A 26,717-nucleotide genomic window follows, 5' to 3' on the forward strand; every position below is an offset into this window, starting at 1 on the left:
GGACAACGTTGACCCGGTAACTGGTGGGCCCCACTGGCCCACGGACAAACCCCACAGGTGGGCCCCACGGCCATGCCACGTGGCCGGCGGCGCGGCATGGCGCATCACAGCGCGCGCGTGCGTGGGCGGTGACTGCACACAGTGCGGGGCTAGCGTGGTGCGGCAAGCAGACGCGGGCACGTGCGGGGTGGTAGACAGCGCACGGGCGCAGGCTAGCGTGGTGCAGCGAGCATACGCGGGCGCGGGCATGGCGAGCGCAGCAACACGAAGCGAAGGCAGCGGCGCAAAGCAAGCAGCGCGAAGCGGCACTCGTGAGGCGCGGCAACCGGCGCGGACGGGCTCTGGTGCAAAGGCCTAACTACAACAACTAAGCTACGGCTATGGTGCAGAAAGAGAAAAGAGACGGGGAGTGGAGCTCACAGCGGAGACGGTGGCGAGCGGCGGCGTTCCGGCGCAGCTCCGGCTCCTCCTTCCTTCTGGGACGGCCTTCCTTCTCCCGCGAGCGGCTCCACTCCTCCTCTTCCTTCTCAGCTCCTCCCCCTTCCTCTCTTCCCTTTTTCCCCTCTCTTCTTCTCCCGGTGGCAGCGCTAGGCCGAAGCCTTGGTGGTTGCGGCGAGCTGGGCGTGCGGCCTCCTTTTGTAGGCGGAACAAGGCGGTGCGAGGGCAAGGATGGCTGCAGCCATCCATCCTCGGCATTCGTGCCCAAGGGGGACGTGGCGGCCATCCCGCAACTCCTGTGCTAGGGTTAGGGCGCGGCGGCAAGGGCAGGGTGGTCCTTTCCTGCCGCGAAAGGACTACGGAGGCCTCCCCACCGGGAGAGCGTACCAGCATAGCGCAGGGGCACACCCATGACTCGGCACGCGCGGAACGCGTGAGGGTGGCGGTGAAAAGAAGAATAGTGCCAGGTGAGCGGGCCGGGCTGGGCGAGCGTGCAGGCAGGCGAGACGGCCTGGCAGAGCACGTGTGTGCGAGGCGGCCCACGAGCGATTGTGGGTTGGCAGCTCCTGGTGGGCCGAGCAAAGAGCGCGGCGAGCTGGCCAGGCGGCCGGGCGAGGCGTGGAGGCGGGCCGGGTGTGGCTAGTGGGACGGCGAGGCAGGCCAGGCCTAGGAAGCTAGATAGGTTAGCTTAGGTTTGATTTAGATTTAGGTTTTGAGTTTTAGTTTGAATTTTGATTTGAACTCAAAATTCAAACTTCACACAATCAATAACTCCAAATAAGATTCAAGAAAACCAAATCAAGCCACACATATTTTTGGAAAAGAAATTTAGGGTGAGAGAGACATTCATAGCTTTTCAAATGAGCACAACATTCAACCAAAAAGTTTTAAATTTTTCAAAATTTTCACACATTCAAATATTACAAATTTTTTTGGAATATTACAAATGGCCTGCACCTAAATTAACACATATATTTGAGATGACACACCTTGGTAAACTGAGACACATTATTGTTGCCATTGGTAGACTTGTCCTGTGATGAATTCCAATGTGAATAATGCGTATGGCTAAATGCCAACGATGTGTACCAACTGATTGTCCTTGTGCCTTAGGCTAGCCTTCTAGTCATGACCATAACCACCGGCGGGTTAAGTCAGGCTAGGTCATGTGCACAGGATTGCCTCGACCACAAGGACCACATGTAAGATGAGAAAATCACGAGTCCTGGTGGAACTGAGGCATTATAATTGTTAGGTGACTTATTTTGTGTATTTGTGATGTGCAGATAAACTCGGGAGATGAAAATGTAGATTAACTTGAGACATGAATTCAGAATGTATAGATGGATTTTAGTGTAATTTTGTGCTAATGGCCTGCACCTAAATTAGCACCAGCAGGAATACTCCATTAAACCTATATGGAAGTAGTTAGAGCTGGCACCAACAATCTATTATTCGTTGTCACACCCTGAAATTTTTGAAATTTCAAGATGTGATTAAAAAGAATAATTAAACAATAATTTTCTCATAATCTTAAAATTTTCCCAATATTTATTTTTCTTGACAGGAAATTTAGTATAGGAAAAACAATTGGTTATTTTTTAAAACTAAATAAAGTTGTTCTGTGCTTCTCCTATAAATACGAATGGAAGCCTGAGCAAAGGCACCCAGCTCAGCACAAGCAAGCATTTGGCTCCACTCCTGTGCGAGTGCTACTGGTGTCCGGCGTGAGTTCTGTGCTTAATCACAAGCCACCGTGCCAGCCTCGAGGCTTTCCTTGCCTGCCCAGGCAAGGAAGAGATGGCCTCGCTGCCCTTCGGCAGCACCGCCAGTGTCGACTGCAATCAGGTCCGGCGTTGTTATGTGCATTTTTATTTAGATGGTTTGGAGATAGTTTGTAAAATTTTGTAGAGAAAACGACGAGCCATCTTCTGTTAGATGTTTGACCAAAAAGTTTGTCTAACTCTGATAGAACTCCAGTAAATCCCATTTGTCTAACTCCGGTAGGTGCACCTGAGGATGCATGATTCTCCGCTAGCTCACTCTCTCAGCCAGTTTCAACTCTAAAGGAAAATGCCACAATTTTTCATTAAGAAGAAACAACTTTCTCCCAGTCTAGAAAATTCCTGAACCCAGCTTTTTCTGCTGGATGCTACTCAGGTGCTCTAACTACTAGGGTTAGTGGCCCTTTCCTCTCATTTCTGTAGCTGCTGCTCAATTGACTTCACTAGTTGCTGTATTGTTGTGTGATATATGTGAAAGCAGTAGTCACGCGGAATAAACAATAGTTTGGCTTCGAGTATCTAAAAATCCTGCTATGGAGCCATCAGTCAGCAAGTCATATTGTAATCTCAGTCAGCAAGTCATATCGTAATGCTATGAGTCGTTAGTAACCCTTCTTAAGAACCCTATTCTCAAAAAAAACAAACTTCTCAAGAACCCGCCACATTGATTTTGTTTCTGAGATCCTATCATGTCTATGAGGTTTCTGAAGCTGTTACGTCTGAATTTTGATGACAATTCAGGAGTGTCGAACATGTGCGCTCTTCTGAGCAGTAAATTTTCACATTATGTATTAATTGGACAATTGTACTCTAGTCAACTTGCTGTACTAGAAACATTCGATGGTTGTTGTTTGTACAAGAAGTGAAAGCGTTTTTCCTAGCTATTTGTCAGCTTTTGGTAGAAACAAATGGCTCTACACAGACACTGATTTTGAACAGGCCAAAACAGCTTAACGCACTCTCTTCCACAATGGTACGTTAAGAGTTCACTAGTATTAGAGTACCTAGATTTACTTTTAGAATAGTGGGTACAGCATGATTGTTCTTTCATGTTGCAGATTAAGGAACTCCTAAGGTGTTTCATTGCTTACGAGAAAGACGATGGAGTTAAATTGTTGATTATGAAGGTATCTTCTTTGAATTTGAGGCGTGGTAGAACTTAGATTTTAGATGTCTATTATTAGTATTAAAGTACAAGTGATTGACTATTTTCTCCATCAGCTTAGACTTTTGAGTTGTACTAGTCAGTGCATACAACTCAACAATTAGAGAGAGAGTTCCCATAGAAATTACCAACTAGGTAGTGTTGGGAAACATGAGTTGGCCATGCATCTCTCTCAAAATCAATAACACGAACTTCGAGGTGGTTATTTTTTTAAGCACTTTACTCTGTTCTACTTTCAAGCACATGATTCATATTGAACTTGTATGAGGCTCTAATGATGCTTGTTGCTATGCTAAGGCTTGCAAAAAGAAAGGGAACAATATTTGCAATTGTCATTGCTTGTATTCCATTGATTCTAACTCTCTTCACTTCTTAGAACACCTTCAACTTGCTATAGAGCTTACTTTAACTTGCTGTTTTTTCCCTGTCAGTTCATTTTGTTTCTCAATTCCTTCTATTATTAGCTCCTTTGGATTGATATGATAGTCATCCTTTAATTATTGCCTAGATGCCTACTTTTGATCTTATTGTTTGTCATTGTATTGAATCGTCGCTTGTTTTCAGGGGAAAGGAAGAGCATTTTGCGCTGGAGGTGATGCTGCTGTAGGTTTCCAGTCTGTACTTAATGGTAATTACAGCTTTAGCTTGTCTATGAATCAAATACTATCCAAAGCCATTGTCTTCTGTTATCTGACTTAATAGTTAATACCCATGTTACATGTTGCAAATGGGCCTAATTTTTTCTCACACATTTTATTGACTGTGCTGTGTGTTTAATTCTTAAATTAGAGGGATGGAAATGGGGTGCTAATTTCTGCAGAAATCTGTATTTGTTAAACTACATAATTGCAATTTGTATCAAACATCAGGTGAGCTGCATCTCTTCATAGTTATTCATTGTAATAATTCATTTCTCCATTCCTGCTTGCCTCTAAAGGCTAGAAAATTTGACTATAGGTTTCTCTTATCACTGGAATTGTCATGGGTGGAGGTACTGGTGTTTCTTTACATGGAAGATTTCGAGTTGCCACTGAGAAGACGGTATATCACTACCACAAAAACGAGTTGTAGGAGCACCTATCTTCATTCAGGAGCAAACAAAGAATACCAACCCCTGTTTGCTTTCAAGCACATTGTAGCACTAGCCCGCTCCAGAAAATCGATTTCCAGGACCATCCATGTTGGAATCGTGCCTAGAAATGCCTCGATTTTGAAAGGCGAATCGAAAACATAAATGCCCTTGAAAATCATCATTTCCAAAGGCATGCTGAGAGGGACCTGCCCCTAGAAATGAAGACCAATTCTAGGGGCAGGTGATGGCATCAATCACTCCTAGAAATCGATTTCTAGAGACAACTGGTAAGGCGTATCACCCCTACAAAGGATCCTATGCAAATAATTTGTATTTTTTTATACAATTTTGGATCAAGACAAACTTTAAATAACAATTATCAAGCTTAAAGAGATCTGAAACTTTTTAGTTTGTAAGTTTTTCATTTGAGATTATTTAGTGGTCCAAAAATTCACTATAAGTTCACATAATTTTTAAATTCAAATCTTTAAATTTTTCAAACAACATAACGAAGGCACATCCTAACCAAAGTTGTAGTGCTCAATGGGATCTATAACTTTATAGTTAATATTTTTTTCATTTTAGATCATTTAGGGCCGTAATTATTCCATATAAGTTTTGAAAAAGTTAATACAACCTTATCTAGTCGTCATAGGTGACTTTGTGGTGCGTTAGTTGGGGAGCTTTCGCACGAGGCTCAAGTCATGGGTTTGAATCCTATGATGTGTGTGATGTATGATGACTGACAATGTGTGTGTTGGCTATTTCGGTACAAACAAAGTTTTTTCCTACTTTTTGGAGGCTATTCTTTTTTTTGCCCCAATTTTTGGAATCGATTTCTAGGCGGTTCATGTCATGGTCTGCGTATAGAAATTAATTTGTTGGGGGTGGACTACTACATGAACCGCCTCCTAGAAATCCATTTGTTGGGGGTTGTTCAAGGACCACGCCCGCAAATGCTCTATTTTGTAGCTATGAAAAGTAGGAGGGACCTTGTGTCTGCCCCCTGCAAATATGGTTTTGATCGGTCCTATGAATGGTTTTTGTAGTAGTGTATGCTACGGACGCCATTTTGTGAGCTTGATCTTTGATAGTAGTTATACTTATTTGGAATAACATGGAGAATCTTTCTTGCTTTTTATTGGAAAACCAAAATAGTTTCAAGTACCAAAATATTTCTCATTTACATTTTGAATATCCATGCAGATTTTTGCAATGCCAGAAACAACTCTGGGTCTCTTTCCAGATGTAGGGGGCTCATATTTTCTGTCTCGGCTACCTGGGTTCTATGGTTACCATATATCTCCTATCTTTATTCAGTTGAAATACATGTACCATGTCATTGCTATCTAGTCCCTCCATTCGAAATTGTAGGTTGTTTTGACTTTTCTAGATACATAGATTTTTTCTATGTATCTAGGCATAACATATGTCAAAATGCACATGTATTTAGAAAGGTCAAAACAACCTACAATTTTAAATGGAGAGGGTATTTAATATCGTTGGATATTATTCACAATCCTTAAATATTATGCATCCTCATATTATCCTTAATTACCATGCACTTCATTGAATTTTAGCAATTGTGCTTCTTATGAAAATGATATGTGGAAGTGATCACGGAGATATAATCATATACAAAGTAATGAAGAGTACCAATTTTTTTGTTTTTATTTGATTTGCCGGTTCCATAAGGTTAATTAGTTGTACTGAGTGTCGTCAGTCTTCTACTTGATGTCAAAGGTAGCTTGGGGGATCTTTTCACTAAACTATTATCATGTCTTTGTCCAGGAGAGTATGTTGCTCTTGCTGGTGCCAGATCGGATGGTGCAGAAATGCTTGCATGTGGTCTGGCAACTCATTTTGTCCACTCAAATGTAGGTTCACCTGTAACTTCAATTTTAACCATTAGCATCACCAAGCACCCTTTCTATAAATTCTTCAAACAACGACCAATCACCATAACTGTTAACTTTTGCTTTCAGATATGATATTTCCTGTTACAAAATTACAACTATGTTTATTATTTTCTGGAACATGCTACATAAATCCTGACCTCATTGATGTAATATTTGCATGCTTTCATATTATTTTTGGCCTGCGTTGTTAAGGTTGTGTATGTAATATGTGTATCAATATGTAACTCCTAGTAAATTCTCTTTGTTCCCCAGAGGCTGCTATTGCTTGAAGAATCCTTTCATTGTGTGTGGTATTATCGATCAATTTAGTGAACAGCCATCACCGAAAGAAAATAGTTCTTTGAATAGGTAAGAGTGTTTCTGATTGAATGACTGAATTATGCCATGTTTCATAATTTCATTAGCTTCATTCCCTGGTGCTCCCCAGGTTGGAAATCATCAACAAATGCTTTTCCAAAAGGACAGTTGAAGAAATTATATCTTCTCTTGTGAGATTGTTATAGTAATTGCAATTTTCTATGGGTTCACCTATTCTGTCCTGCAAAATTAATTAATTAGCATCTATTATGTTAGGAGCAAGTGGCCTCAAATTTACCTGATGAATGGGTTGATGCAACGATCCAATCCTTGAAAAATGCTTCTCCAACCAGTTTGAAAATCTCTCTGAGATCGGTATATATCCAACCTCATATCTATGATTTTAGCCCACTGCCGCATTTGTGTCCATAAGAATATAATTGTTTCATTCTCAAATTTCAGATAAGAGAAGGGAGAACACAAACTGTTGGGGAGTGCTTGCATTGGGAATATAGAATGGTTTGCCATGTCATGCGTGGTGACTTCAGTAGAGACTTCTTTGAGGAATATATCAACATCCTTAACACTTCTATTTTTCATTAATGATCTCTCTACTTTGTTGTCTTTGCGGGGCAAGGTCTGTACCTAACATCATATTTCTATTGCAAGGATCAAAACCCAATGGTTCGTATTTTCTCATATTTAGCGCATTTAGATTGAAATTTGTTTCTGACAGTTTATTTCATCTTAAATATTCTTTTGATAATGGTTATTTTCTTTATGGGGGGTATATTTGGCAGTGGATGCCTCCAAGGTTGGAACAAGTACATAATGAATCAGTCCAACAATATTTCTCTACAATTGATGATCCACGGTGGGAAGAGTTAAACCTACCTACCAGGCATTCCCACGGGAGAAATATTAAGTCCAAACTTTGATTGAAATCTTGGGCAAAAGATGTGAACGAATGGAGCCTCGGTGCTGGTCAGAATAATAATTAATTAATCATCTCAAGTTTGGGGAGAGTTTGTACACTACAAACTAAAAATGAAATAATGTTGTTTATCGTAGAAACTCTTTGTTATGTACATGAAGTTCTACCCATTTTATAATAATTACTATCGACTTCAGATGTTGTGATCTCATATGGTTTGTTGATAGATGATGAGCTTTGTAAGAGAAATTTGGAATTCTAACATAAGGTGGACTTGACTACAATGTCATCCCACAAATGGATTACAACTATCAAATTTCTTCTCCCTATACATAATGTTGTATATATATTTCTAATATATTTGATATTTTCATTTCTTTAGCTATGTTATAGGGCAAAAAACAACCCTAGGCTCACCCCCTTGCTTGGTCATCTTCCCATCACTCTATCCTGTGGCAAGGACACATCGCCATCATTGCCATGTAGTAACGCGACCTGCACCATCCTAGGCCGCACCATATAAACCGATAGTGTGAAAAATGCACTCACCAGATTTTTAGTAGGACAAAAGGGTGAGCCACAATGCGCCAAATTATCTGGTGTTGAAATATTAAACTCATCGAAGTTTACAGTGGCAATTGAAGAAGGGAGTCCTATGATGATGCTGAGGCACACACTAGAATTTATACCAAAACAAATGTCCAGAGAGCAGCAAATAAATAACTTTAGTTTGTACAAAAAAATATAAATACCTAATTTAAAATTTGGCACAGGGTCTAAAAATTTTCGGGATGGCCTAGCCCTAGCCGAGGATAAAAGTCAGTCGGGCATATAGAAGAGACAAAAGACCCTTTTGAGCTGATGGAGGTGGATAAGTAGCCTGTTGAAGACAAATGGTCAAGACCAACAAACCTGTCTCTCTGGGGTTGTGCGACCTATGTACGTGCATCAAGAGTATTGGTTTCGAGCTGCTCGAAACCAAACAGTAAAGAAATAAAACACTACTCTACATAGACTTAGAGACCCATATAGCTTTTTCACCCAAAAAGAATCATCCTTGTACAGTGGGGGTGAATCCCTATTTATAGGACGGCGAAAAGACTTTTCCCTTTAACTCTTTTACCCTTATTTATAAACTATATTTTGAGATTATGTCTTACAAAAAGGTTATTAATATAGACATATTTAACTTATCTTATTCTTCTTTGATCACACCTTCCTTCATAGCACTTTCGCTTGAACCACCTTTTGGCAGCTGGACTCCCTTATGTAGATCAAAGGTGTCTGTCACTGGAGGTGGCGTGAATCGGAAATGGCCTTTTGTATTGCTGTTATCTCGTTATGTCTTCCATAAGTTTCAATTCTGAACCTCCACCTTTCACATGCACACAAGCAAAATAGATGTGATCCATGTCCCGATGGTCCATGATCGACACGATCAAAGGTAATAACTTAACCTGAATTAAGTTCCAACCCTTATAAAAGACCAAGAGAGAGCAACTAAAGACACTACTGATGAGGCTAGTGCTACTATAATCTGCATTTCTTCATGAAATTCTAGCCTTGTAATCTTGTCTTCCATACATTTGCGCACTAGTATTTTAAATTATGTATTTTGAAAGTCGAATTAGATAACATGACTCGGTTATAAAATTCGTACAAAAATAATGGAGCTGACTCAATCTCATAAGGGAGATACAAATAGGATTATTACTAAAGAAACATGCTATTTCGTTTCCAACATGAGATTCTTGATGCTAACGTTAATCATGATCATAATGCTGAGCTTCCTGACATAAGAGTCATCATCAATCTATTTGAAGGCTCCACGAAGTGCAAAACCGGTAGGGATGCAAGTTATATATATTTTGGGTCATTGGGTCGGCTCAGAAAGTTGATAAAATGAACTAGAATGGCATTTCACGTAAATAATTTGGAAGGATAAATGAATTAGAGTGGCATGCCATCATAATTAATCAGCGGACCAGAAGACACTGTTAGGTAAAACTGGTGCGACCGTTTGATTAAAGAAGAAATGGGCTGGATCAGACCTGTATTATAGTTGAGCCTGTTTAGGGCCCATATCCAATTGGAATCTGCGAATCCAACCAAGCCTTAGTCCCCAGAAGCCCATCGAGACCGTCTTCACGCGTGCGACCCGGCGTTTCCTCTGCCGCCGGGCGCTTGCCGGCCGCCGCCGCCGCCGCCGCCGGGCCGCCTCGTCCTGGTTCCTGGTGTATCCCCTGTCCAGCAGGTAACCCTTCCTCCACGTCCCGTTGCTCTCCCACCTCCTTCGGCGGCGGCAACCTAGATCCCCTCGTGCCGCCGCCAACCTCGCCGCCGCCGGCTTCATTTAGCCTGCCCCCGATCTCTGCATCTCTCGGAAAGCTAGCGACCAGCCGAGTGGTACTGGTGCCGCCCGGTGTCCCTTGAGCCTAGGCTGGTTGACGCACCGCCACTCGCCACTTCTGTTTTCAAATCTCTCGAAGCATTTAGAATCAGCAGGCTACTTACATCGCCGGGGCTTCTAAGTATTTATGTTTAATTTGGTAAACAAAACATGTTCAAATTAGTGGCTCATTGGATCTATAAGGGCAGGAACAAATGCTCAATCGTAGGGGAAAAAAATGGTTTCTTTGTGAAGTGTAGCGCCAAAGCTTGTGCATTTGTTCGAGCCATTTTTCCATGTCTATAATTTTCTGTTTGAGAGCATGTGTTGATGTATGGCAGGCTATATGCTGCAAAATGGCGCAACCTTCTGTCATCCTAGCAACCGCAAGTTATGATCACACAATCAGATTTTGGGAAGCCAAGAGTGGTCGCTGTTACCGCACGATTCAATACCCTGACTCTGTAAGTATTGGCTACTGGCATCAAGAATAGAGCTATCTAGTTTAGCAGAAATCTTACATGCTGTTTGTCTTCTGTAATATGTTGTCTGCAGCAAGTTAATCGCCTTGAGATAACCCCAGACAAGAGATTTTTAGCTGCTGCTGGCAATCCTCATATCCGCCTTTTTGACGTCAACTCAAATAGCCCTCAACCGGTACGCTTACATGTTTTCAACAACAAGCAGTATGAGTCATCATGTTCCTTTTCCTTATTTGATGAGAATACACCTAGCAGGTAATTAGCTATGATTCGCATACTAGTAATGTGATGGCCGTGGGATTCCATTGTGATGGCAATTGGATGTACTCTGGCTCTGAGGATGGCACTGTGAGAATCTGGGATTTACGGTGAGCTTTTAAAACCTAATGCCCTGTATATTATTTCTGAAGTTGCAAGCTATTTTACTTGACCTGCAGTTTGTAGTGAAAACTTGAAAAACTATTCTTAACTAGGGGACAATCTGGTGCTGATACATCTCCAGGTGCTATCATTCAAACTCGCAACATGGTCCGTTGGATTTTTTAAATGGACTAGATTATAAGGAAACTTAAAAGGGCACACATTTGAACATTTTTAAAATAGCCACCTCACAAAGAGATAATTCATCTGCAAAGAATCCCAACACACCAATATTATCAAAATCTGATTATCTGAGCCCTCCAAATCTCATACAACTTCCTACATGGGAGTTTGTGTGGTAGCACTAATAGATGATGTCAATTAGAATATTAGATATTAGTGTTCTAATTATGTATGGTGTTTACCATACTATACTTTTGCTCCAGGATCCACTTTAATTTTTTTTTATTTGTGCATCTATGGTTTCAGAACTGGCACTTGTCAGCGAGAATATGAAAGTCGCGCAGCTGTCAACACTGTAGTCCTACACCCAAATCAGGTTATATCCATTTTCTTCCTTGTTTTTATTTGTGTATCCTTAAGTGTTTTAACTGATTTCAAATTTCGTCATCCAAATACCACATTGATTTGGACTTGGCTATAAACTTATTGGCTAGCTAGGGCTTTTGTGCATGATTTTGTTTTTGGAGATTGTTTGGCATTGAATCCTTTGCCAATTCGTAGTGCAAATATGCTGACAAAACACAACTGACTGCAAGTAGCTGTGAAGCTATTTTTTCTTTGTGAATTCAGAAGCTTCAATGTTGTTATGTACCCATGTTGGATTGGGGTAGTAAACTGGACTTTAATGGCTTAACTTCATCACAAACTGCAGAGATGGCTTGCTATTTACGTGTTCAGTCTGCATTACTCAACTGCAGCCAACTAGCTGGCAGTGCTACTATGCTGAACTGGGCCTATGTCCAGCCTCTTGTTTTTTAAAATTTTCTGTTAAACACGTAAATCATTTTCTTATACTGAATAAATAGCAGTATTAATGTTTCCAGCCTTGATGGATGATTTTAGTTCTATTTTGCCAATTCGCCCCTATTACTTCTGTTTGTTTCTGTCCACTATATTTAGTAACACTGTATGTTTTTTTCCAGAAAGAACTGATATCTGGTGATCAGAATGGTAACATTCGTGTGTGGGATTTAGCTGCTAACTCATGCAGCTGTGAGTTGGTGAGTCAAATTCCAGTTTTGTGGCACTACTGTGCAAGAACACAATTGATGTGTGGGTTTCGCTTATCTAGGTACCAGAGGTTGATACTGCTGTAAGATCTCTGACAGTCATGTGGGATGGGAGTATGGTGGTTGCTGCAAATAACCGTGGGACATGTTATGTTTGGCGGCTGCTTAAGGGTACTCAGGTCAGTCAGTTCTGCTGACCTATCTGTTCTTAAATATAGAAGCATGTGATTTCTGAATTTTCCAATTTGACAAATTGTGTTGTATAGACAATTACCTGCTTTGAACCTCTACACAAATTGCAAGCCCATGATGGCTACATTCTGAAGTGCCTGCTTTCACCAGAATTTTGTGACCCTAACAGGTAGGTAATGTTATGGTCTAAAAGAACTATTTTTCATGTTCCTTCCAGTGTATTATTGTGTCCTTCTTGGTTTTCATGTAACACATTTGGGATTGTTTTGTAGGTATCTCGCCACAGCATCATCTGACCACACTGTAAAGATTTGGAATGTCGATGGCTTCAAGCTGGAAAAAACTTTAGTCGGTAATGTTCAGAGTCTTCTTTTAACCAACTTTCCATCCCAGATTCACCCCATGCTTCTGAATGAAATCCTGAAACCCTGTTGGCAATCGACTTTATCAGGCCACCAACGCTGGGTCTGGGACTGTGTGTTCTCGGTTGATGGCGCTTATCTGATAACTGGTACGAACTACGCCTTGCCTCGCCCTATCTTCATTAGAACCCATCAGTTCCAGAGTTAACCAGATGAACTGTTTGTTCTCTGTTGCAGCTTCTTCTGACACCACCGCGAGGCTATGGACGATGTCGACTGGGGAGGCCATCCGGGTGTACCAGGGCCATCACAAGGCGACCGTGTGCTGCGCTCTCCACGACGGAGCCGAATCAGCCCCTTCGTAATAAGCATGCTGTTTGACTCTGCAGTCTGTATATACTTTCGATTGTAGAACTGTTCAGCAGTAGCACTCTTGTACCCTGAGAACTTTGAGAACTAGTGGTGGTTTTTTTTTTATGATAAAGGAACTAGCGGTGGTTGAAGGTTTTTTTTTAGTTTCTTCAAAAACTAGCGGTGGTTGAAGCTCAGTTGCTGAAACGCTGGGTTGTAGTTGCTGCGCTATGTAGCAAGGCTTTGGGGCTCTGTACAAATAATTCGCATGCTGTTAGTGGATGTTTCTGCAAAATCGAAATCAAGTGTCATAGTTGTACCTTTTTTTTTGTAAGTTGTACCTTTTTTTCTTCTCTTTTTTTTTTGTTTTTTTGTTTTGAAGATGCGCAGGAGAGTTGTTGGCTTGTTGCGTATCGAGTCTGGTTCACAGTGCACAGGGATCCAACAATATAATAGGCGAAACACAGCACATTTTTTTTTCTTTACATACAAATGCCCGCATGGTCCTATTACTAGCAGCCATGCGCACGACGCGAGCATGCAAACGCCGGAGGCGACCAAGAACATCGTGAAGCCGGAGATCCTCTGCGGCGGCGCCGGCCGGCCTGTGCCGGGTCGTCGTCAAGGTGTGATCGGCTGCTCCAGCTCCGGCCGCCACGGGCTGCCGTGGTGGTGCAGCGGGTCCGGGCCCCCCGGCACCGACCGCAGCTCCGGCCTCACCCTGCCCCCCGCCGCCGCCACTGCAGTCCAAGAAGACGATGACCACGACGGCTTGGCCTTCACCGTCGTGCCGCGCAGCTCCTCCGCCGTCACGACATGTGGTCCGGAGAGCGGATGATCCCTACCGCCAAATGATCCACCGCTGGCGAGACCTGAAGAAGAACAGGTGCAAAAGAAGATGAGAACGAAGCTGCTGAGCTCGATCGATCACAAGAATATCACAAAACGCACAACACTAGTGAATGCAAAAGAAGATTTTTACCAGCACGCTACAGCCTACAGGCATCAGACCGAGGTTGGTTGATGCCAAATAAAAGGGAGAGAGGAAACGAAGAGTTTTACACAGAGAGAGATAAAAAAAGATTAAACAAAAGGTAAAAGCTTGTTCGTACCAGTGCTAGGGCGCCCCTGCACTGGATGAACCAGCAACGCAAGGAGGCAGCAGCACGCGGCCGCCGCCAAGCACAGGAAGAACCGGGCCATGGCTTTGTTGGGCAACAACGACCTGGAGGCGGGACCTGGAAGAACCGGGGTGTAAAACCAGAGGACAGACACAGCCAGCCTCAAGAACTAGCCGTGCTAGCTGTAAATGTAATTTCTAGTACAAAACATGAGACTTGTGCTTGTTCTTGGGATAGAGAGATGCAGAGGGCTACTTCATTTATAGACGCAGATGCAGAGTTCAGTTTGTACCGTGTGTAGTACTACGCAGGTGAATGAAGCCCAGAGATGGTGATGGATGCAGTAAAATCGTTCCGGATCAAACGGGCCTGGGGTAAATTCCCGGCCATCCGGGTGGTTAACTACAGTTTAGGCGAGCGTGACGAGATGCCGGCCGTCGCGTCGGGAAACTTTACTGTGCTTGTCTGTTCTGGGAAAAGGGAGCTAGCTGCAAAGATTGTGTGGGGGACTGGAGCTCGAGCCATGGAGCAGGAGTGCAGGAGCACTGGAGTGGAGATCCTGCGGATCCAGTACGCAGTCAGCGGGGAAAGGGAATTGATGACCGCATCTTTTGCTTGCCCTGACGTGCCTTGGGCCTGCCCAACTTTGGGATGCCTAAATTACTGTAGCAACACTGTAATGTTTCGTTTGTATTTGTGAATTATTGTCCAAATATTGACTAATTAGGCTCAAAAGATTCATCTCGCAAAGTACAACAAAACTATGCAATTAGTTTTTGATTTCGTCTACATTCAGTACTTCATGCATGTACCGCAAGTTTGATGTGAGGGGAATCTTCTTTTTACATAGTGACAAAATTAAATTTGAGGGTGAACTAAACAAGGCCTTGGTTTGGTTCGAGAAAGAAAAGCTGGGCGTGCATGGCTGCATGCACTCATGTGCAAACAAGCAAAAAGGAAGAATCAAAACACTGTGCGCAGCAGAGATGCATGGAGCGATGGCTATCTAGGCACATCTAGCTCGACCGTGCATTGAACTCGATCATGGACCCTTGGACGAGCAACCGGAGATGAAGTCATTCTAATGACAAGGTTTCTGTCGACGTAAATAGAAGCAATACTACTACACTGGAGGCTGGCAATGGTTCAAATGCATGTCCGTGTATGTATAAGTTTGGGAGAGGAGTGCATATTGGCTCCAAATAGCCAAGTTTCAAATTGCTGGAGATTTTTGAAACTTTTTCTACATTACTATTGGCGATGCTATGAACTACATTGGCGCGGTAATGCAGGTGCAAATTCAATATATCGTTCGAGAGAAACTTCATTTGCACTAGATGACAATTTTCCATCCAGTAGTTCAAACATGATTTTTTTTTTTGGAAAGTTCACTTGAATTTCGTGTGGAAGTGGAGCATAGTATCAAAACGAACTTTGACAACTGTTAGATTTTCATAGAATTTGGGTTCCAGTTTTTGAGATATTTCTTCGACATTTCTAGATGTTGAAGGATATATAATAGATTTAGATTAATGAGCTGTAGTTATAGGGATGGCAATGCAGTTTGCCAGAGCTTCTTCATATTTTTAGGGGTGGGGGAGGGGAGGGGGCACATGGCTCCTGTTTCAACAAGTATCCAAAGGTGTGACTGAACCATGAGTAGGAGTCGTACAGGAGCGCATTCATTACTCTACAGTATAACGATCACTAGTGCCCCCTCACAGATCATTCTTTTTTTTTTCGAGGTCCTCACGGATCATTTTAACAATATGTTGATGGCGCTTCAAAAGATTACGCGCATATAAAGATATTGCAGACTCCCGGTAGATCACGAAGAACTTTTCTCACAACTCTGCGGGGCTGAAGTAGCCTTGACAATCAACTACAATAGGAGATCATCAATGTGTATGCTCTTAGGCCCGTTTGGTTCCCAGGATTAAAGTTTAATCCCTATCACATCGAATATTTAGATATTAATCAGAAGTATTAAATATAGACTAATTACAAAATCAATTGCACAGATGGAGGCTAATTCGTGATACGGTCATGATTTGACAATGTGGTGCTACAGTAACCATTTGCTAATGATGAATTAGTTAGGCTTAATAGATTCATCTTGTGAATTAGCCTCCATCTGTGTAATTAGTTTTATAATTAACTCATATTTAGTCCTAATTAGCCTCCGAAGATTCGATGTGACATGGACTAAACTTTTGCTAAGGATCAACTTAATGAGAAGAATATGACATTTTTGTCATGGGGAATGCAAGATAAGGTCCAAAGGATTCAAAAAAGTCCCTCTTATTATTGGAGATGAATTTTAATTTGATTATAAGAGTGGAATACAAATTAAATCATTAGTAGGAACTGCCAAGATAAGGTTCATGGATGCTTCTAATATATGCAACGGTAGATGGGTAATGAAACTGAGATCAGGGAGCCGAAATAAATAAATAAATAAATCGATGAATCAATCAATCATTGGTAGGATATCATCAATATGTACGGCCTTGTATAGGATGAGAAGAAGATAGATTTTGCTAAACTTACGGAATTATCCAATAGCAAAGCAAAGCCAAATAATTCCAATAGCAAAGCAAAGCCAAATAATTATTACTAGCATGGCACTTCATAATTTTATTAGAGAGAGTGCTATGGCAGATGAGTACTTCGGTATGGCGGATGATGATGAAAACTATGTTTCACCGTTAGAAGCATCGTCGTCTCAAGGAAATATAGCTACTACCCAACACGAGGACGAAAATTAAAATATGAATCAGTTTCGGGATTGGATAGCTGATGGATTGTTTAATAGATCATAGCTCTTATGTTTTGTAAGAATGAGATTTGTGTATTATGAACATTATTTGGCATAAATGAACAATTTATTTTTGGCAATGGCCAGCATCGTGGCAAGGCAGAGAAGGCCAGCGGCAAGGCATGGTGGGAACGCTGGTTGTGGGGGGCGAAAAAAAGGGCAGCGGCAAGCATTGATTAGGGGCAATTTGGTTTTTGTTCAACTGCTTTAATGACCTTTAGTCACTAGAATCAAATAGGGGGACTAAAGTTTAGTTTAATCCCTAGAAGAACCAAGCAAGTCTAAGAAAAGAGTCCCTCTTATTGTTGGAGATGATTTAATTTGATTACAAAAGTGGAAGACAAATTAATTAGGATGAGTTTGGGAGGGATCCTCGCCGAGTGTTCCGCAAGCGGAGTCGGAGTCGGAGCTGCGAAGCTCTTTTTTTTTCTTCACCATGCAGTCCCAAAAGGGCTCCGACTCCCCCACGATATGCCTAGAAACGGCTCCGACACCGTGAACATTTGGTACGGCTCTAGCTTCTCCATGCGTTGGCGAGCGTGGGGAGTCGGAGTCGGAACCCTCCGAGGTAAGGTTCATGGATGCTTTTGCTTTCAATGCAACGGCTTGGATTTTTTGCTGGGGCAAGGGGGTGAAGAAGCGATGATTGGTCACGCGCCGGAACGGCCTCGATGTGTGGCATGCAACTTGTGAAGTAGCCTAGGGGAGTACCAGCACCAGGGAGGAGGTCAGGTCAGTGGCGTTGCCGTGTTCCGGGTGGCTGGATGGTACGCGTACGCCAGGAGGCAGGGGCTGAGGGCTCAGGCTGTCAGACGCCGGCTAGTCATGGCTCCTCGGTACCTGCCTACCTGGAGATTGGAGGACAAAGCCTGGCGCGCGTGACGTCGTCCGCGCGCGGCGAGCTGGGACGGGGGCGCCATCCATCGCCCATCGACTCTATCCCGAAAAGGGATCCGGCGCCTGACGGGCATGACGCAGCGCTGGCGCCCCCGCGCGCCAGACGAGGCGGAGCTAGCACTGGCAGTTGCCGTCATCGGCGAGCGGAGGAGGGAGGGACGGGGCCGGTCGACGTGACCGCGGCGCAGGCGGGCGAGACGCGCGCTCCAGGCCTCGCCGCCTCGGGGGGGCGGCGCGCGCGCCACCATGCATGGGCAATGATGGTGGCGCCGGCCGGGCGACTGGCGAGACCGCCCGACGTGACGCAACTCACACTCGCGTCCCGTCCGGCCGCCGGGTGACCGGCCGACGGGACGGTTGGACTCGGTCGCTGGATGAGCGCGGCAGGTACCAGCATCTACGACGCTGTCCCCCGCGTGCAGCGGCAGCTCGCCGTCTCGTCCGGGGACAAATGCGGTCAGGTAGGCTATAGCCACCACCTAGGCCAGTAGTAGTAATGAATGGGAGCTAGCGGCACCTTGGAATAAAGCCGAAGGAGAACAACCGTAGTGAACAGTGCGCGCCAGCGTGCCATTCTCGCGCGCGTCAAGGTCACCCAACGTTCAGCAAGTACAGGGACGGACGCGAAAACAGTAGCGAGGCACTGGTATAAACGCTGCCTACCGATACTTTCCTCCTCATGCATCTGCCGTGACAAAGGTTTCGGCGCAGCTAGCGTACGTGCAACGGCCGTGCACGAGGCCGAGACCTTCGTTGCATTGCGCACACAGGGATACAAAAAGGTCAGCACGTATGCTACCAGCAAACCACCTCGGTTCCAAAGGATCTGTTCGCTTCAGCTTATAAGCCGGCTGAAAAGTTGAAACGGCTGATTTGTTGTGAAAGAAAAATACTGTTTTGGTGGCTGATAAGCCAGCTGAATAAGCTGAAGCGAACAGGTCCAAAATTGCTGTATCCGCAGCTCGTTACACTGCCGCATCGGTCTCTCTCTCGCGCGCATGCTAAAATCCGATCCGTACGTATTTTGTACTTTGTATACGTGGGATGTATATCATTTTGTACTTTGTAGTCTATATATATGGAAAATGGGAGATTTTGACCAATGACGACCTTATGACTCGATCACACATTATAGTTTGCAAAGTTTAGTTGATTTGAGTTATTATAATAGAATATGTTCACCTTTGGTTTGTAAAGTGATTAAATGTGAAACCTTGTTACAAGTGTGTTAGGGGTGTTTGAATAGCAGGGGCTAAATTTTAGCCCTGTCACATGGATGTTCGGATGCTAATTAGAAGGACTAAATATAAGCTAATTATAAAACTAATAGTAGAACCCCTAGGCTAAATCGCGAGATGAATCTATTAAGCCTAATTAATCCATCATTAGCGAATGGTTACTGTAGCACCATATTGTCAAATCATGGACTAATTAGGCTTAATAGATTCGTCTCGCGATTTAGCCTAGGGGTTGTGCAATTAGTTTTGTAATTAGCCTATGTTTAATACTACTAATTAGTATCCAAACATCTGATGTGACAGGGGCTAAAGTTTAGCCCATGCCTCCCAAACACCCTTTAGAATGTATCTATGCGGGTATGTGTGGGCATGGGTGTGATTTGAAGGAAAAGTGTTCTTCATTTCAACTCACACCTACGCGCACGTGGCCGACCGACCTCCATTGCATTGCACACAGGGATTAGGGATCCAAAGGTTACTTGTCAATACGCATGTTACTGGAGCAATCCGATCTGTGCGTATCCGCAGCTCCTTGCATTGCCACGATTTTCTCTCTCTTTCTGATCGCTCAAATCCGATCTGTGCGTATTTTTCATACTACTCTCGATCCGCATCATGCACGAACCTTTTGGATCGGACGATCGCGGTCTCAACTATACAACCTGATACATATGCAACTATATATGATATTATATTTGACCAATGACAACCTTATGAAAAGTGTTCTTCCTTTTAACTCTTTAACCTAAAATATCTTCATAAGGTCTTTTCATCGGCAATGAAAACTTTTCAAGCATAAAAATGTTGTTCAAATCACCTAATTTTAACACACAACCTAATCAAAATGCTTGGGAACGTCTATATATTACCTGCGTGTTTTAGACTTGCAACAAACGATTTTTTTTTCAAATCACCTAATTTTAACACACCGTACTGGCTTAGATTAGATCTAATTTGTTATAAAAAAAGAAAAAAAACATGTGCTATTTTAGGGTACAACAGGAAAACAAATTATGCCATCATCATCCGAAAAATTTGGAAAAAGGAAAAGGTGTGTATTTGTGACATGTGGCCAATGATTTAGTTGCATCTCATTTGGTTTCATGAAATTTAATTCCTTTTAAAAACAATTGTATATGCCGAGGAAAAAGATAGTAGAAGTTGAGGTGAGCACGTATGCTTCGTCAACGTATACGGGTATACTACAACTACAAGACCATGATCAGAAGTCACGTAACGCTGACGAGTGGGTCCCACGCCCGCAGTCCCCTCCCACCCTCCTCGAGTCGTGGCTCCGCGGCTTCTCGCCGCCGTCGCGCGTGGTGATCTGCGCCGTCCACGACATTGCATCGAGCACCCCCGCCGGCGGCATTGCCACAAACTCGGACACTCCAATGGGCCGAAAGAGCAAGAAGGGTGGCGGCGGCGGCAGCAGGAAGCCGCCCCGCCCGGACGGGGGCGCGGCGCCGCCACCCTGCCCCCCACCGACTAACGCGGACTGGGACGACTCCACCGCCGCCTTCCGGAAGGAGGCCGAGTCCGCGATCCGCGCCCGGTCCGACGACGGCGGGGTGGCGGCGGCACGCCTCGCGGACCGCCACCCGGCGTCGCCCCTCGCGCACCACGTCCTCGGCGACGCGCGCGCAACGGCCGCGCGGGCGGGCGACGCGGTCCCGGCGCTCCGCCGCGCGGCGGAGCTCGCCCCGCGGTGCCCTGGGATCGCCGCCACTCTCGCCTCCGCGCTCCTCTACGCGCGCCGGCCCGGCGAGGCCCTCGCGGAGTGCGCGCGCGCGCTCGCCGTGGCGGACCCCACCGACCCGGGCCTGCACGCCGCCGCCTCCCGCCGCGGCGGCCTCATGGCGCCGAGCCCACAGGCGCGCGTCGCGGCGGCGCGGGAGCGGCTCCTCGGGCTCCGCGCCGACGCGGAGGCCCTGGAGGCCGCGGGGGCTCGCCACGCTGCCGCGCCGCTCCCGCCGGTGATGGCGCCGACGAAGATGAACTGCTGCTGCCGCCACGCCACCAAGCGGAGCGCGTTGACCGACGACGACCTGCGCCGCTTTCTCACGGTGAGCTTCGACGACCTGACGGCGCACTGCGACCAAACGGGCGCCGTGCATCTGCTCACCAGGGCAGTGGAGTTCGCCAAGGCCACAAAGGCGTGGGCGTACTGGCTGTGCCCTGTTTGCGACAATGTTTTCTTGGACGCAAACTCATTCGTGTCACATGTCGAGGGTGAGTACATTCATGAACTCCAAGAATTGCAGCCATTGATGCCCAAAAGAGCAACCTTGGATACCGAAGAGATTCAGTATTCCTTGAAGTGGACGTCATATGATGAGATGGGAGAAGAAGACCCTGACCGAAGAAAGGTCCTGGACAAGATCAAGGAGGTTTTTTCTTTTCTCAATACATTTAAGGCTCTCCCTGTTAGTCTTATGGACAGGGTCATCAAGTTAGCAAGAGGCAGGTCCAAGAAACCATTGCCATATTGCGTTCCTTCCTGTGTCACCTCGTTGGATTCCAGGGAACTTCAGAGGCTCGTGAAACCATTGGAACAGCTGGTTAACCATTTATCCAGAGGCTGGGAATTTGTGAGGGTTTTGGGTAATGAAGGGAAGAGCAAGGGTCGGTCTGAGATCATATCTCTGGTCCAAGATGGGAGCTTATTATTATCTTTGGACGCTGAGCAGATTGTTTCAAGTAAAAAGGATGGTTCTTGCGAGAAGGATGCAGTGTTTAGATGGCTATTAAATTCTCTGGAAGAGGTAGCGATGCCATGGACCAGCTTGAGGCAGAAGTGTGTTCATCATGGAAACGAAGTCTTAGAAAGGATATATGAAATATCAGATTCATTGCTGAGGCAATCGAATCTGAAGTGTGCTGCAAAGGAGAAAAATCATAGGGGTTATTCCCTTACGGAGGTCCTTACTTTGCATTTCAATGGTACTTATGTTTCGATTTATAGCTTAGTGTGGGTTGCGTGCAATGAAACATGGGAGAGTTATGTCTTTTAGACAGTGTAGAATAGAGGGAAGTTTCGATATATATTACTAGTAAACAGAGAAAATGCATCTCACTTTCCTCAATCCTTGTTGATTAATGTTCAGATTTTTCCTGGCAAACATGCAGGCGGAATCTATAGATGTTGAGATGTTGCTATTGGATAATGAAGTCGGCTATTTAAAGAATAAACTTGTTGAAGTCTGTACGTTTGATTACAGTGCTGCCATTTTGCCTCTTATTAGGGCCTATATATGGGTTAGTGTAGTGCTTGTCTAGCTTATTTTTACAATTATCACATGCTTTTTATCATTTTATAATCGCTTGAATCCTTGTATTCATGTTCAACAGGATAAGTTAAATAGTTCTCCTGGAGAAGACTTGAGGAATGGCGTTGATAAAGATGCTGTCGACAATGGAGATGGTTTGGATAGCCTGCATGGTGAATCTTTATTCGAAGATAAAATTCCAGACACTGATTCAGATATGCGTTTTACGATCAGTAGGACAGATGATTGTGAAAACTCCTCGCTCTCACAATCAGGTGAAACTGCAAACATCTCTCTTAATTTGTTTTTACTTATTTCTGATCATCTTTTTTCTATGAGATCCAAACACCAAACAGAAAAGGGCTTCTGAGTAGCATCACTTGTGCAAAACCATACGAGCAAGCTATATAAATATTTCCACAGCCATGTGGTAGCTGTAAAGAAATATTAATCTTGTCTATTCTAAATGGCATCTATCATTATTTATTATTCTGTTCTTTTACCATAAACTCATGAAGAACTTGTTTCGCTCTGACCAACAACATTGCAAACAGATAGCTCAAACTATTCTACTTTCGAAACTGAAAGTTTTTCAGTCGACTGTGGAGTGACCACTGTACTGCACATTACTGCTGACGATCTGCAGTTTCTTGTTGTTACTCTTCGGGTAATTAATTTTTTTCATTCTTCTTTCACAACATTCAATATATAGGTGTTTCTCCTCTAACAAAGATATTCTAATATTACTGCAGGCATTGTGGCATTTGAGGGAATTCCATGATAGATTCCTGAATATGCCACTTGTACTGCCTCATTTTACTGTTGAAGTCCACTGCATTGCCTGTCTTTTGGGAAAAGTATTTAATGCATGGGACAATGAGAAAGACCATGGAGTCACTACTTTTCCAAGTGATGTAAGAACTGCTTTCAGTGATATTTTGAACGAACGGAATCTTTTTGGGAAGGTTTGTTCCTTTCACATTTTATTTGTCACTGCTTCTGTTATCCTAAGTGGAGCCTCTGCAAAAGAATATGTGGTCCAGCATTTCTTTGGTGCTAACTACTAGATAGATGCCTGGAAGAGGTTATGATCAAAGTAGCAATGGACCCTTCATTTGGTTCATTTGTGATTCTGATAGAAGCTAACTAGTTCAATTTTATTATTTGTTTGTAGGAAGGTGTGAACATTGCATCAGAAATTGTATCAACAATCTTTGAGTCATTGCACAAGTCACATGCTTCCCTGCAGTCTGACAACGCAACTTTTGAACACCGAGCAATAAGCACAACGAGATGTCTCGATTACGTATGTGTAGGACATAATGTTTTTGGTTTGCCCATTAGAGAACAAAAGAAATGCAACTGCCTGAATGAATCTTGCGAAGAAAAGGAGCACACTACATTTTTCCACAGCGTTGATGTCAGTGCAATTCAAACAAAGGAGGTAAACAGCACTTTGTCGTATTTGATGCCCTCATGTGGAAAATACTAATTTCGGTCTCATATTTTGTTGATTGTTAAGATGAAATCACTTGGTCAGCTTCTGAGAGATGCGGACAAGAAGATGCAGTATGACAGTGAGACCTGCCCATGTGGGAATAAAAATGAGCGTTCTCTTCAATCTGCACCTCCTATTTTCGCTATTGGTACAGCTGCTTGTTCCATGTATTATTTTCTATGTTAAGATGCAAAAGAAGGAAAGGCAAAGCAAGAAACTATACACGACTAGTGCTTTGCAATGTTCGAATATTGCAGTTCCATACAAAATCAGGCTATCATATAACCAGTACAATGATATTCCAAACTTGTGTTTCCATTACCACAATAATTAAATTTAATGACAAAACATTCTTTCTTGACAATAATTTTCAACTTTACATTGCCAACTTTATCTTTCTCTTTGTACCATTGTTGCAGTTTTTAACTGGGCAGTTGACAAGGAAAGCCACATAGACATGTCAGACGTAATGATGAGCATAACCACACCATTGCAGTTCGACGTACTTTATGAAGTCCTCCGTCGAGAAGATTATAATCTAGCTACAGCTGTATTTCCTAAGAGAACCTCCTGTTTTTCATACTTGTTATTTAATTCCTCTGTTCATGAATTCTCACGTCTGCAGTGTTGTCCTCTAAATATATATGCTATGCACTTTAGGTTGTGAGCTCTATTGGGAGAGAACGGGAGAAATTTCAAATGCCTTGCTAATCCTTAACATTTATTAGCCTAAATGTGTCTAGCTCTGTATAATAAAATGGACTGCTGGCCTCTGTGCTTCGTAGTTTCATTTCAAAATATGCATGGAGTTGTACACCTGTTCATATTTGACCAGTTTATAATAGGCACACAATCTTACTTTGTAATCAGGTGTGCTGTGTTGAGGAGGAACATATCTGCTTTGCCCGGAAAGAGGGAAAATGGATCATATATGGAAGCAAGACAATAGAGGCATGAGTTCTTGATTAATGTTTCACCTTTTTGTTTTTCCTTGTATTGCTCATGATCTTTGCTTGTATTTTCAGTTTGCAGATTCTTGGGAGAGTTCACTCAATCAGTATCGCCATAGGAGTCTCCGACCCCAAATACTTTTCTTTGACTCTGTCAGATATAGAAGTATTCATTGATCACCGCTGCTGAAGCTATTTCCTCATTTGATTGAGGTAGCATTCATATGGGATAGATGCAAAATCGATTTGGTGCCACAGCCTTTTGGTACATCCTTGTCTAATTCTAATTAGATATTTAGGCCCCATTTGGCTGCATCTTGGGCCAGGTTTGTGGGCTTCAGAGTGCAATTTCTCGAGAAGTTAGCTGCAAGAGAAGCTAAGATCTCAAAGTGTTTGGTCTGAATTGCAACTTTGAAGCAATTTTGCTTGGAATACAATGAGCATTAAAAGATGCTTTTGTACATAGCAGAACCCTAATTTATTTAAAATATGATCTTGTTTGTGTTTATAGTATAATCTACTGAGAGAAATAATTAGACAAATTCACTCACTTGAAAGGAAATTACATTTAGCATGCCATAATTAAAATGAACTGCACATGATAAACAAAACTCTTAAAAATATACTGCTTTGTGGCTAGATATGGGCTCTCCAGCAAAGAAGCAGCAACGAGTTCTGATTTTTACTTCAAATTACTCCTAACAAGTAATATACTCCAAACAAAATAGAAATTCACAAGATGAAGCCAAAAGATGAAGATTAAGTCTGGATTTTTTTTAAAAATAGAGTAATTTTGGAATATTTGCTTCTCCTAGTAAACACACCAGTAACAATAACGAGCACTAATATTTCATCTATAATAATATCATCATATGATTTATAGACAATGGTGGTAAGACCATGCTATTATTAAAATAACACCTATTAGAAAAGTAGTGTTATAATTATGCATATGTGAAAAGTATCATATTTGGTTTGTTTGGTGGAGACTCCAAAATGTAATTACAACCACTTGAGATCAACTACATAGCCATCCTTGTAAAATTATAACTTGATTAACAGCCATCCTTGTAGAATTGTAACTTTTGACTAACATAAGAGGAATTAGTTGACTTTGAAAAAAGAAGAAATATATACCAAATATGATGTGAAGATAACTGTCACCCAGATGAGGATCATACCTTTAGCACCTCCATAGTCACAAATGATTATATTTTCTTTAGTCTCTTCTAGAATTGTGCAATGCTCTTTATATATATCTCGGATTATGTGAAGTAGCTTATATGTATGTCTAACATATAACGTAAAGATAAAAGAGCAACAATGGAAATTCCTAAAAATAACATTTGTTAGGTTACAACTATGCAACTAGCTACAACAAACAAATATCAAGAAATGTCTAATTTTGCTACATTGCTCCAGAAAAGAACTAAGAAAAAGTTGTAATGCACATAATAAGATTTGTCTGTTTAATTCTCTACCACATTTTAGTATGATCATATAATTTTTAATTTTACTGTACAGCTCAGGCACTGTGGAGATCCAAAATAAATATGACAAAACCTCATGAAATGTGAGCAAGCCGACCCATTAACATAAAGAGCACATGACATGCAATCTGTAGCAGGTGAAAAATTTACGTTTGCTTCATTTTTACCTAGAAAAAAGACTTTTAGCAAGAGTTGATTATGCTCTAGAGATTTGTCCACCGTTTAGTTCTCTACCAAATTTTAGTATGCCCACACAATTTTAGCACATCATACAGCTCAGGCATTGTAGAAGTTCAGAGGAGCAAAAACGATTATGTTGAAACTTATGAAATGTGTCTATTAAAATAAAGGCACGTCCACTCCATAATAGATGAACAATTCCTTTTTACCTCATCACTCACAAAAAGGCTTAGCGAAAGTTTATAATGCTCATAAGAT

The 26,717-nt window shown here is 42.9% G+C and overlaps 2 protein-coding genes and 1 pseudogene across 2 annotated transcripts; all 3 read left to right on the forward strand.

Moving 5' to 3' along the window:
- The first annotated feature begins 2,238 nt into the window (after positions 1-2,238).
- LOC117834764 (3-hydroxyisobutyryl-CoA hydrolase 1-like) lies at positions 2,239-7,357 on the forward strand (annotated as a pseudogene).
- Positions 7,358-9,704: 2,347 nt separating this feature from the next.
- Positions 9,705-13,319, forward strand: LOC117866178 (target of rapamycin complex subunit LST8). The gene is made up of 11 exons (XM_034750331.2): positions 9,705-9,863; positions 10,340-10,462; positions 10,554-10,655; positions 10,736-10,848; positions 11,330-11,399; positions 12,007-12,084; positions 12,156-12,272; positions 12,360-12,454; positions 12,558-12,637; positions 12,737-12,796; positions 12,885-13,319. Exons 2-11 carry the CDS (start codon positions 10,355-10,357, stop codon positions 13,010-13,012), a joined length of 951 nt encoding a protein of 316 aa, XP_034606222.1. The 5' UTR covers positions 9,705-9,863; positions 10,340-10,354; the 3' UTR covers positions 13,013-13,319.
- A 6,913-nt stretch (positions 13,320-20,232) lies between these two features.
- Positions 20,233-25,351, forward strand: LOC117834520 (uncharacterized). The gene is made up of 10 exons (XM_072290306.1): positions 20,233-22,082; positions 22,180-22,330; positions 22,424-22,616; positions 22,896-23,008; positions 23,094-23,306; positions 23,516-23,785; positions 23,864-23,987; positions 24,259-24,389; positions 24,710-24,790; positions 24,865-25,351. Exons 1-10 carry the CDS (start codon positions 20,467-20,469, stop codon positions 24,964-24,966), a joined length of 2,994 nt encoding a protein of 997 aa, XP_072146407.1. The 5' UTR covers positions 20,233-20,466; the 3' UTR covers positions 24,967-25,351.
- The last annotated feature ends 1,366 nt before the right edge of the window (positions 25,352-26,717 follow it).

The sequence above is a fragment of the Setaria viridis genome, chromosome 8 (genome assembly GCF_005286985.2).
Source record: "Setaria viridis chromosome 8, Setaria_viridis_v4.0, whole genome shotgun sequence".
NCBI classification, from domain to species: domain Eukaryota; kingdom Viridiplantae; phylum Streptophyta; class Magnoliopsida; order Poales; family Poaceae; genus Setaria; species Setaria viridis.

Bases quoted from the DNA above. Each gene is read 5' to 3' on its own strand.
- LOC117866178 (XM_034750331.2), top strand. From the start codon at position 10,355: ATGGCGCAACCTTCTGTCATCCTAGCAACCGCAAGTTATGATCACACA. The intron at 10,656-10,735 runs GTACGCTTACAT...TACACCTAGCAG, and splicing joins ACTCAAATAGCCCTCAACCG to GTAATTAGCTATGATTCGCA. The intron at 11,400-12,006 runs GTTATATCCATT...GTTTTTTTCCAG, and splicing joins TAGTCCTACACCCAAATCAG to AAAGAACTGATATCTGGTGA.
- LOC117834520 (XM_072290306.1), top strand. From the start codon at position 20,467: ATGGGCCGAAAGAGCAAGAAGGGTGGCGGCGGCGGCAGCAGGAAGCCG. The intron at 22,617-22,895 runs GTGAAACTGCAA...CATTGCAAACAG, and splicing joins CTCCTCGCTCTCACAATCAG to ATAGCTCAAACTATTCTACT. The intron at 23,009-23,093 runs GTAATTAATTTT...ATATTACTGCAG, and splicing joins TTCTTGTTGTTACTCTTCGG to GCATTGTGGCATTTGAGGGA.